Source organism: Phascolarctos cinereus, unplaced genomic scaffold, assembly GCF_003287225.1.
Source record: "Phascolarctos cinereus isolate Bilbo 61053 unplaced genomic scaffold, phaCin_HiC Scaffold_2;HRSCAF=192, whole genome shotgun sequence".
Classification (NCBI taxonomy): domain Eukaryota; kingdom Metazoa; phylum Chordata; class Mammalia; order Diprotodontia; family Phascolarctidae; genus Phascolarctos; species Phascolarctos cinereus.
Window position 1 is genome coordinate 23,575,107 of NW_027555625.1, and position 12,425 is coordinate 23,587,531.

General features: G+C 50.6%; 1 protein-coding gene across 11 annotated transcripts in view; it reads right to left on the reverse strand.

The window, feature by feature from the left end:
* DYSF (dysferlin) overlaps positions 1-12,425 on the reverse strand; it is a 257,583-nt gene that overhangs the window by 89,805 nt on the left and 155,353 nt on the right. For all 11 annotated transcript variants that reach the window (XM_021001176.2, XM_078149256.1, XM_021001178.2 and 8 more), the window contains 2 exons: positions 2,180-2,273; positions 1,495-1,572 (listed from right to left, as the gene is read on the reverse strand). In XM_021001176.2, the coding sequence (XP_020856835.1) occupies positions 1,495-1,572; positions 2,180-2,273 (172 nt within the window). The remainder of the gene's footprint in view (positions 1-1,494; positions 1,573-2,179; positions 2,274-12,425) is intronic.

Sequence of the window (12,425 nt, forward strand, 5' to 3'; positions counted from 1 at the left end):
GCCAAGACTCGGCCTACGTAGCAAACTGATTCTCCAAAGTGTTGAAAACTAAGCTGTGTCCCAATTTTTCCATATGTCTCACAACTCACTCCATCTGACTCCTGGCTACTCTCCTCCTTCCAATGAACATGCACACACACACACACACACACACACACACACACACACACGCACCACCCCTGGTGACGGCTCATAAATCTCCAAATGTGCCCAGGGTGCTGGAGAGCGTGCTCAGGGCCAAGAGAGTGGAGGGCTAATGGGATCATCAGTCACAGCCTGACAGTTCCCGGGCTGATGAAATATGGCTCTGTGCAGGGACAGGGGAGGGAGGGCAGGCAGGCGGCAGCCAGCAGCTCCCAGGAACTTCTTCCAGCTGAGGCTGAACTTTCTCCAGGCTGGCGCTCTCCCGGCCCCCCACTCTGTCGTCCTGAGGGCTGAGCCACTGGACCAGCAGCCCCTTCTCTCTTTTTGCCTTCTGTGCTAAAGCCCCAGCCCCTGCCAAGGATGGGGATTCTCAGAGTCAGCTCAAGACAAGACAGAGCCCCACATAAGTCCCTACTGGCTGCTCCCCTTCTCTCCTCTTGCCTGTGACAATGGCCCTCTTTCTCATTCCATGCTCCATGAAAAACTCACCAACTCCTCTCAGAAGTCTGAAGGAATAAAAAGATCAAGTGGATAGATGGACAGATGGAGGCATGGATGGAGGGAGGGAGGGAGGGATGGATGTATACATAGCTTATAGATATACTCTGTACTGTATTCAGCTGGACCTCTTTTATCTGTATGGCTCTGTCATCAGTATCACTGGCCCATGACTTTTGTATGTGTCCTACACATTCATTCATTCATTCATTCAACGAGCATGTATTACATGCCTACTGTGTACAAGACTCTCAGTGCCTATACTATGTCCTATTCATTCATTCACTTATTTAATTAGCATTTATCAAGTGCCTACTATTCTCAAGGCCCTGACCTATGCCCTATAACCTATTCCCTTGATGGTAAGTGAAAAACAATACAATCCTTGCCTCTATATAGTAGCTAATAGCAAGCATGTATATAACATGTACATAGCATGTTTTCAGGTGTGCAAAGTCCTTTACTTGATCCTAACAGCTCTGAGAAATAGAGACTAATCTTAGCTACCTGCATATCCCACAAGTCCACGGATGTCTAGGATGAGGCCACAAAGTTTGAAGTTGGGGGCAAGGGCATGACCTCCAGGAGAAAACCAATGCCCACAAACCCCAAACTTTTAGGCCAAAAGCAATCCCAAAGATTAGGCCAGAGCCTGAAAGAAATTAGGCTGGACCTAATGAGACATATGTCTTGTTTCCTTTCCTCTCAAAAAAGAAGATTTCCCAGGACTTGTCTTAAGGAAAGAGGTCCTCTCTATCATTTGCCATCCAAGAAGACATCTCACAGAAGGATTTCTCTGCCCACAACCCCTGTCCCCATATTCCCAAGGTAGGCCTGTACATATGGACATACCAGAAAAGCTGTCCTTGTCCATGGCGGGCAGGTCTCGTGCCTGGTACATATAACAGCGGAGGTGATAGCGGTTCCCATCTTCATGGAAGGGGAAAGAGAGGAAAACGAAGGTGAGCACCCGGGTATGGCTGCTGGACTCAAGTTCAGAGGGCTTGGGAAGTGAGAAGGGGACTCAGGTTAGACTCAGGGGCCCCTTCTGGGTCTCTAATATTCTAGGATCCCAGGATTCTCTTGATAGAGGGAGGAGGTACCATGGCTGGCCAGGGTAAAGAGAATGTCTCTGAAGTGTCTTGCAAACCTTATAGCCCTATAAAAGGTCAGATGTTATTAAACACAAAGATACACTAACTCAAAGATTCATATGCACATGCATCCACATATGTACATACAGATACATAAAGACACACAAATACAAGGACATAGAGATACAGTCATCCACTTCACACTCAGACACACAACAAATGGACAAAAACAGGTCCATCCAAATAGACAAAGACCCACAGACAGAGTCATAATTATCCACATACACACAGACGCGCTCATTCACATACATCTACAGGGACACAAAAACTCAGGCTACATCCATCCACATCCGGGTACAGAGAGAGCCACAAACACAAGGGCCCCCATCACTGCCCCTCTCCTCCCTTCCCCCTCACTGGACACATGACCCAAGACCACTTACGGTCAAAGATGCAGGAAATTGTGGGCCTGTTGACGCCAAAACTCAAGGTGGAGACTGACTTGGCATCTTCGCTCTTGTCATCCAATACACCGCCCTAAGGGGAGGAGAAGAGACCGGGCACCTGAGACATGCTGAGCCCCCAGGGGACAGACCAACCCCCAGAGACAAGGTCAGTCTCCTGACCCCGACTCCATTGCCTTCACACTCTTCCCACATTACTCCAGACCCATCATCCTACTTGAATCCCTGACCAGATCTCTTTTATTGTGCTGCTCTCCTGCTCAAAAGCCTTCAATAGCAACCTATCACCTACAGAAAGAAGAAAAGGCAAAGTTTTCAGCTTTGCATCAAAGCCCCCCCTCCCCTTACACACACACACACACACACACACACACACACACACACACACGCACACATGCACACATGCACATACACAATCCAACACCAGCCTCCTTTCACAGCCTCACACAAACTCCTCACCTCAGGCAGGTAGGTCCCCTCACTACCCAGAGAACACATTCGTTCCCTCCCTCCAGGCCTTTGCTTTGGGATTGGCCTTCCTTTCCGCCTACCCAAAGCCTTACTCATCTTTCCAGGCCCAACCTCAGTCCCACTTCCAAGAAGTCTTCTCTTTCCAGTCCAATTCAGAGGATTCTCTCTCTATTCTGACACCCAATAGCTCTCCCCTGAACCACACAACTCAGCATGGCCTGGCATTGGTCCCTATTGCTTCATGGAGTCTCACTGCCCCAAATGTGAGATTTCCCAAGGAGAGGAGATAAAAAATCACTTCTCCTTTCCTCTTCCACAGCACCAAGTATACAGTAGGTGTTCAATAAAGACTTCTATATTGATACAACTAATCACCTCCAACTGGTAAGAAACGTGGTGTCTCCTCTCAGGAAGCCCTTGGTCTGGTGGGAAGGCCCAGCTACTGCTCGCAGGGAGCCCCTGTTCTGAGGGGGGAGACAAAGAACCTGCCCTCAGGGATGTCCCGATTTAACGTGGGAGATTCAGCCCTTCCTTTAGGAGCAACTGGTCTGACGGGAAAGACTACAAGGAGCCCTGGTCCAAGTCATCTTCTTCTGTGCCCACAGTTAACTCACTCTAACCTGGCCAAGCCCCAACTCAGGAGTCAGAAAGTCAGAGAAGGTTGTTCTGGAAGAGGCCTTGGAGATGATGTTCTCCAACGCCCTCCTTATCCCAAGAAGAAATCAGAGATCTGGGCCTTGGGACCAAAGTCCAGGGCCTTAGCCCAGAGCTCTTCCTCCTTCCTGAGAAAGGGACTCCCAGAGGTGACCCCTCATATCCCATCCTAGAGATCGTGCAGGGCACATTCAATGAAAAGCGTCTGACAGAACTGCTCCCTGTTTCTTGGAAGGAGGGGGAGCCAGTCCCACCCTAGGCCAGCACAGGGCTGTGTTGGAGGCCGCCTGGCCCCACCAGCATCCCAACGGGAGCACTAAATCTGTCAGGCTAATTGCCTTCAGAGCACGCCAGGTCAACCCAAGCCAGCACTCCCTGGCCGGGCCCAGCCCAGCCTCCCCTCCACTCCCCGCTGTGGTCCTGGTGTGTGGGCTGCCTCTGTCTAAGCAGAGAATGGGGGGAAAGGGGGGAGGGATCCGGTCAAGGCTGCCAGTGCTCCCTGAGGCCTGGAAGAAATGGGGCATCCAATCTGCGGGGTCTCCCCCATCCCGTCCCAGGCTCAGGTAAATGGACAGACTTATTAAGAGGAGCAGGGCCCAAGAGAAAGAGAAGGGGGGAGACTGAGGATCAGAGAGAGAAAAGGAAGCTAGGCTAGTAGCTGTCCAAAGACAGCATCTTGGGAAGCTGGGAGTGGGACTCATTCATCACTGAGGAGCAACAGGGCGGAGAGAGAGAGAGAGAGAGAAGAGAGAGAGAGAGAGAGAGAGAGAGAGAGAGACAGAAAGACAGAGAGACAGAGAGAGAGGAGAGAGAGAGAGAGGAGAGAGAGAGAGAGAGAGAGAGAGAGAGAGAGAGAGAGAGAGAGACAGAAAGACAGAGAGACAGAGAGAGAGGAGAGAGAGAGAGAGGAGAGAGAGAGAGAGTATGCACTGGCCAGCCAGATCCAAGTGCATGTACAGAGGGGAAGGGAAGGGAGGAAAATGTGGATGCTTCTCCCAACCCACACCTGTATTTCCCCACTTTCCACGAAGGGGACTCCAGGCTGCAGCGGGGGGAAGAAGGTGCCTGCCTCCCCAGTCCACGATAACTCACATTTGGAAAGACCCATGCCCTGGACATCCGAGGGCCCGTCCACCCGGCGGAATGCTTTCCTTATTCCCCCCACCCCCAATGGTTATCACCCTGTCCAAGCTATCTGCTGTTTCCTTATCTATGTTTTATCTGCTTTCCACTTTGCCTCTGCAGGCTCCGCACTGGGCACAGTGTCCTGTGCCTCACAGATGCTGAATAAATGAATTCGGAGGAGAGGAATAGAATGGCTTTGCTTCAAACCGATAATGAAGCTGAAGACCTGGTTTGAGAGGGCCTGAGGGTGCCTGCCTATGTCACCCCCTCTTTCCTTATTGCCAGCTACGCAGCTCCTTTCTCTCGTTCCATTCTAAGCTCAGGAGGGCAAGCCGGCATCACCACTCCGCCTTAGTAAACCTCTCTCCTTCTACAATGTCTATTTGGTTCACATATTCCCCAGAGAGCTGGAGAAGGATAGAAGTATTTCATTTGAATAAAACTCTCCTGCAAGATTACCCTGAGTTTGAGACAGGAGCCTCAATTCCCTTTCGGTTCTTTCTGGGATCAACAGGTGACTGAGCATTAAAGGGGACAGTGTAGTGTTAAAAGAGGTATGGCGTGTGATGGTGATGAGAAGGTTAAACCTTGGAGTGGCCATACTATAGAAAAGTTCATTACAGATAACCTAGGGCTTGGGGCAGTGTAGGCTGAGGGATGGGGGGAAGATGGTCACCATCAATATAAGCCCATTTATGTTACTGAATTTCACTTTACAAAATCTGAACCTCAAACGTAACTCATTTTCAGGCTGGGGCATATTTGCACTACGTGGCAGAGAAGTAGAAACGACTTGTCCCTTTACTGTCAGAGGGCTGCGGCTGCCCCGCTCCTAGGAACACAGCTCCTCCCACCCCTACCTCATACCCTCATCTCCTTGTTTAAACCCGAGTGCTTCAGACAGTCGTTCTGGGCCAAGGGATACAGGGGCTGTGTATGTGGTTGTGAGCACACATGCATGCACACATATATAGGAACAAATACATACACCAATGTATATATAAATACATACATATGTGTGTATATACACATAGAGGGATCATGGATTAGAGAGCCAGCCCCAGAGGCAGGGAGACCTGGGTTTAAGCCCCACCTGAGACACACTCTCTGGGACCCTGGACAGGTCACTGAAACCTCCCAGTGTTTTAGATAACTCTAAGTGGTAAAGAAGCTATTGACTTGCATTGGGAGACTTGCCATGAAACCATGGGTCTATATCAGAGCGTAGATGGAGACGTGGTGTTTGGACGTGGCCAGCCTGAGGGTTTGTTTTGCTTGACCATGATGACCCTAGTGGGGTTTTAGCTCTCTTGCTTTCTCAGTGGTCACTCAAGTGGGCAGAGACTCGTGGATGTGGAGGGCACTTCCCCCAGATGGCCGTGACAGTGGCTTATAGGGTTTTGGTACAAGCATGTAAACCCCTTAAGGGAAAAGATCATTCTGTTTTTGTATCTGTGACCCTGGCCTGGTACAAAAAAGGGAACAAATGAATGCATGAATGAACAGGAAAAGGAAAAATGTCACAGAGTCTAGTTGGGCACCATTTTTCCTGGGAGGAATCGCCTCTTCCCAGTGGTACCTTTAGGTGAAGGGTAATATTGTGGCCCAGCTCTGTGACCCACAGGATCCCAAAGTGGATACAAAGAGAGGGGATCTAGATTCAGGACAGACTCAGGGGGGCAGTGTGTGGTAACCAACAGTCAATCAATCCACAGGCATTTATTAAGCCCCTACTATGTACTAAGCGCTGTCAATAACCATGGACAGACCCCAGGACATGTTGCAAAAGTGCTCCCAGTTCCATAAACCGAAGCAGTCCCCTGGAGGTGGCCCCCGCCTCCTCCCCCACCTCGACTCCTTCCTCATCAAAGGTTTTCACTTGTGTCCATTGTGAGAGACCCATCCTGACCCGTGTATTAAGTGCCTCCTATGAGCAAGACAGTGCTGAGTGCTGAGGGTACAACGACAAACAGGAAATACTCCTGTCCACAAAAAGCTTACGATCCCCTGAGGGGCCACAGAAATGTGAGGGCATTTTGAGAGGAAGAGAGAGAGAACAGCAGAGGTACGTTGTTCGGCCACGTCCACCAGACGGGACCCAGCTCTCGTCCCCAGGCTGAGGCTCAGGCTAAGAGGGACACGTGTCCACGTGCAGGGGTGGAGGGGGGCCTTGGAGCTGGGCTGGGAAAGAAGTTGGGGATTCAAAGAGAACCACGCCTCCACTGATTCTCCAGGCTCTTCCTCCTCCTGGCCCTCCCCCTTCCCACCTGAGACACTGAAACTCGGCTCTCCTGGCTCCATTCCCTTCACTCATGCCTCAGATGACTGGGCCTTCCCTTCCCCGCCCCCAGCTTCCTTCCACTTCCAAGCTCCCCTCTCAGTGCTGTCCTGGGGCAGGCCCTGCCTTGCCTGCTCAGTTCTGCCATCCCGGCACTCAGTACAGAGTGGCACTTTATCCTATGCTTAGCCCTCCTGCCTCTCCCAGGCCCGCTGGACCCTCTAGAGAAGGCCTTCCTTTCTAACCAGAGTGTGAGGTGGGCAAGGCGACAACAACCTCTGCAGTCCCAGAGTCTTTGTGGACACAGAGGGAATGTGGAAGAGCCTGGGCCCCAGATCCTCCCTGCCCTGAGGCAGTGGCCTCTGGGGCCTCCTGGGGGGGGTCACCTTCACCAAGGATGACTCCCTTTCTGGTTGTGTTGGCTTTTGTTTTCAGAGAAGAAGAAAAAAAAAAGCAAAGACCCCCATTCTGCAAGTGCAGACCCAATAGAAGCTGCCTCAGTGCTCCTAACTTTGTTAAGTTCTGGGCTGAGGCCTCTGGACACTGTCCCTCACCCCAACCCGGCCCTGGCCACAACCACAAGTTTCCCTGCCCGCTCCCTGCTAAGCCTGTGGTAGAGAATGATGGCAGGGTCAGTGGTGGGGCAGGGGGAATGGAATATGGAACCCCAGCCCATGGGGATCAAAAGCAGAAGCCGGGGAAAAGAGGGGCAGAGTGCAGGGTCATGCAGAGAAACTGCATGCTACAGTCCTGTGGGTTGGTGTGTGTGCCTGTGTGGATATGCTGGAATTACATGTGCGAGCACCTATGAACATGTATGTATGTGCATACACATATACATATATATATACACGTATATGTGGGTGTGTATTTAGGTATGTGGATGTAGGGGTGGCTAGGTGGTGCACGGGACTTGGAGTCAGGAAGACCTGAGTTAAAATTCAGCCTCAAACACTTACTAGCTGTGTGACCCTGGGCGAGTCACTTAACCTCTGTTTGCCTCAGTTTCCTCAGGGATAACAATAGCATTGTTGTTTGGGTTAAATAAGATAATAACTATAAAGCATGAAGCCCAAGGCCTGGCATACAGTCAGCGCTATATAAACATTAGCTATAACGATAACGATAATGATGTATCGATGTGTGTCTGCCCCCTGCCCCAGGTGCCCACTCTCTATCTCCTCATCCTATGTTCCTGTTAAAAAAATATAGACTAGACTCCCGAATAGAGGATAGACATAGGGAGGATGGAGGCATGGCCTGCATCTTATCTGATGGGAGAAAAACAGCCATTGTCCTCTGGAAGCCTACACTCATATGGGAGAAGCACAGCCCACGCCATCAGGGAGCCACTGATCTGGTAGGGAAAACCCAGCCTCTGCCACCAGGAAGGCTACGGTCTGATGGATCTCACTGCCTCTCATCTCCTAGTCATTCCACTAATACTCTGGCATAAAAGGAAACAGAAAAGCCAACGTTAAGGATTCAAACAAAAGGACAGCCGTGTTTAGCCAGAGTTTCCAGAGGCAGGAGAGAGGTTCCCGTGGTCTAGGAAAGGCTGGTGAGTGGTGATATCCATGGGAAAATCCTAGTTCTGGGACAGGGCTGCAAAAGGAACGTAGCAGGCAACAGACAAGAAGCAGCAGGGAAGAGGAGGGGATCTCAGCTTTCAACATGATTTGGGAGGGGGCCCTTCTCTGCACCCCGGGAAGGACCTGTGCTCCCAGCGGCACTTAGGGGACAGCAGAAGCCAGAGCCCTCTCCAACAGCCCTGCTCTTCTGCCAGGCCCCCTGCCCACCTGTGAACACAGGCTGCTGGGTGGAACTGAGGTCTTGAGAGGAGGGAGCCAGCAGCAGGGAGCCAACCATGAAAAAGTGAGGACAGGCAAAGTCTACAAACAGGGAATTTTCCAAAGAAATCAAAGCTATCAATAGTCACATGAAAAAATGCTCTATATTACTACTGATTGGAGAAAGGCAAATTAAAACAACTCTGAGATACCACTTCACACCCATCAAATTGGCTAAAATGACAGAAAAGAAAAATTACAAGTGTTGGAGAAGATGTGGGGAAACTGGAATACTAATATACTGTTGGTGGAGTTGTGAATTGATCCAACCATTCTGGAGAGCAATTTGGAACTACATCCAAAGGGCTATAAAATTGTGCATACCCTTTGACCCAGAAAAACCTGTACTAGGTCTGGATCCCAAAGAGATTAAAGAAAAGGAAAAAGACCTATCTGTACAAAATATCTATGGCAGCTCTTTTTGTGGTAGCAAAAATTTGGAAATCGACAGGATGTCCATCCATTGGGGAATGGCTAAACAAGGTGTGGTATATGATACATGGAATATACTATTGTGCTATAAGAAATGACAAGCAGGATGGTTTCAGAAAAACTTGGAAAGATTTACATGAACTGATACAAAGTGAAATGAACAGAACCAGGAGAACATTGTACACAGCAAAAGCAATATTGTACAATGACTTAGCTGTCCTCAGCAATATAATGATTTATGACAATTTTGAAGGATGAAAAATGATAAGCATCTCCAGAGAAAGAATTGATGAACTTTGAGTGCAGAATGAAGCAAACTTTTTGCACTTTTCTTTTTGCTAATATGGAAACATGCTTTCCATGACTTTACACGTATAATGGATATCATATTGTTTGCCTTCTCAACGCATGGGGAAGGGGCTAGAGAGAAGGGAAGAATTTGGAAGTCAATTGTTTAAAAAAAGTGAGGACATGGAGCCTCAGAGCAGCTGCTAAGATGACAGATGGCAGACTGAAGGAGGATCAGAGAAGCACAGATACAGAGAGCTGGAAGGGACCTCAGAGGCCACCTAGCCTAATGCTGTCCCTTTTACAGATGAGGAAACCAAGGCCCAGACAGCAGAAGGATTTGCCCAAAAAATAAATGAACAAAATAAAATTCACATATATAAATGTGCACTCAGTTCTCACAAATAGTGTACACAAGTATGCACATACAATTCAGGCACACACATACACACACCCCCAAATGTACACACATATTTCACATAAACCTTTCTGGGCACATAGGGGCACATCTGCGTACACACACACACACACACACACACACACACACACACACACCAGGCTCTGGCGCCAAGCCCAGCCCTTCCTTGGGGACGTTAGCAGGTGCTTTGAGGCTCCACCACCTCACTACAGTTTAGCTCAGATTAAATGGGGGAAGGGGGGTGCTTAAGGCCTGAAATTCCAACACTGACCCCAGAGCAGACTCCTCCCTAACTCCTTTTCTCTCCTTTCTACCAGTTCTCATCCAGCTTAGCCCGAGGCCACTGCCTGCTGGGCAGGTCCAATGCAATCTCCCCAGGAAAACAAAAGCTTTGAGGGCTGGGTGAGCCAGAGTTGGGGACAAGGCTCTGCCTTCGTGCTGGACCCCGGTCCTCAGTGCCTCCTCATAGACCCCAAACAATCAAGTGTGACCTTGCTTAGGCCCTACCCCAGAAGGGACGGTGAACGCCTTTTTAACAGAAGCAAGACAAAGTCTCCCGAGGCTAGTTTGGGGCACAGCGGAACCCAGAGCCATAGCCATCAATTTTCCTGCCCAGAGGAAGTAACCTCAACTCAGTTGCAGTTGGGGAGGGGGCAGCAAGCTGAACACCGGGAGGCTGCCACCTTGGCAGGGAGATATGGAAGAGGGGAGAGGCAAGGAGCAAAGCAGACCAAAGACTTCCTAAGGGCAACAAGTTTTTCCCACCATGACTTGAGTCCCAGAAAACAGGTATTAGATTACTTAGCAGACTAGGGGCTCCAGAGGCCAAGGCTTGTTTCTATCAACAGCCCAAGGCCACCCCAAAGTCAAGGGCCATAGTCTCCCTGTGGTCCATTTCCTCTAGGCAGAGCAGACTTCTCCTCCAGGGAGGGCCACTTACAAGCCAGGTGACCCTGGACAAGTCACTTCACTTGGAGAATGAGGGGTTTTGCCTCAGAGGTCTCTTTCAGCTCTTGGGCTGGGATCCCTCTGACATCTAATCTGGGGTTTCTTGGGGATGACTGAGGGTGGAGAGGAGAGAGCCAGGTTCCCTCAATCAGCGATCTTAGCCACCGGTTCTCTGCCTTCGCTCAATCAAGTCCTCTGTTCCACCCAGCAGGACTGTGTTCCTAGGTGGGCAGAAGGCCCAGGAGAAGGCAGGGGTGTTGCTGAGGGCTCTGGCTCGGGCTTCCCCATAAGTGCTCCTGGGAAGACGGGCTCCCCACCAGCACCTCCCCTCCTCTCCTTGCCCAAGCCCCGAGCGCCTCAAAAAGCTATTCTGAGCCATCCCTCCCAAGACAAATGGGCCAAGAGAAGAGGATGGACTCTGGAAAAATCCAAGGGCATAGGAGCCGGCCTGAGCCAAGGGAGACAGTCTAATTCCGTGAGCTCATCCAGCGCAGTCACTTGCTTTGACTTTCCCAGGGAGCCCTGCATGTCAAGCAGAGGGGCAGCTGGATGGGAGCAGGAGGCCGAGGAGGGGTGTGGAGGGGAGGAGGAGGAGAGAGGCAATTTGCTATAATAGCGGCTTTGTGTTCCACTCCCAGGTTCTCTGGGAATGCCAGGAAGATTATGAAACCCGGTGTCTTTGGGAACGCCAGGATATTAGCTGGAAAAAGAATAATACTCAAATAAAATAATGCTCGGGATGGAGACTGCAGACAATTACCGTTGGCCCAAGGCTGGGAGCCAAGGCCTCCTGCTCTGTGAAAGGAGCCAATAGGGTGGGGATGGGAGCGGGGAGAGGGCTGAGGCTGCATGTGTTAATTACCAGACAGGGTCTGCTTCCAAGGAGCTGTCTTCACAGGGGGACAGGAAAGGCCAGGCCCCAGAGCTCCTGCACTGCGAGAGAGGACTACGTGCCGGGGAAGGGGAAAGCGGGAAGCAGACACAAAGGGCCCCGGGGCACCACGGGTCTGGAGGCCAAGGCCCTTCTCCAGTCTCCCCCATCAGACCGGGGTCTCCCTGAGGGACAGTGGGGGGAGCTGGTAAGGGATGGTGGTCACCAGGGGACAAGACGGGGATAAGATACAGCAGAGGTAAGCCAGGACCACAACAGTGGAAAAAGGAAATAGGTCAGATCGCTCTCCCCTGGCCTCCAATACATGCAGGACTGCACACACACCCCTGTGAGTGGATTGTCTGAGAAACATCCCAGGCTTCACCCCCAAACTGAGCAGGGGGTGAGTGATCATCCAGAACAAATCAAGAACCCCCTTCATTCCATTCCTATGGCCCCCACTTGAGTTCAGACCCTTATCAGCTCTCACTTGAGTTTTTCCAATAGAGTGCTTCCTAACTCTTCTCTCTGCTTCCGGTCCCTACATTTCTGGCCCCCTCAAGCTATCCTCCAGTGCTAGGCCTGGAGTCAAGAAGATCTGAGTTCAAATCTAGCCTCAGACATTTACTAGCTGTGTGACCCTGGGCAAGTCACTGAGCCCTGTTTGCCTGAGTTTCCTCCTCTGTAAAATGAGCTGGAGAAGGAAATGGCAAACCCCTCTAGTATCTTCATCAAGAAAACCCCAAAATGGCATCATGGAGAAGCCAACATGACTGAAACAACTGAACACCATGGCCATAACCTCCTCAGCCAAGCATTGGAGGACCTCCACAGTCTAACTCGCACCTGTTTTCCCCACTTATGCCACACCACTCATCCTTCACCCACTT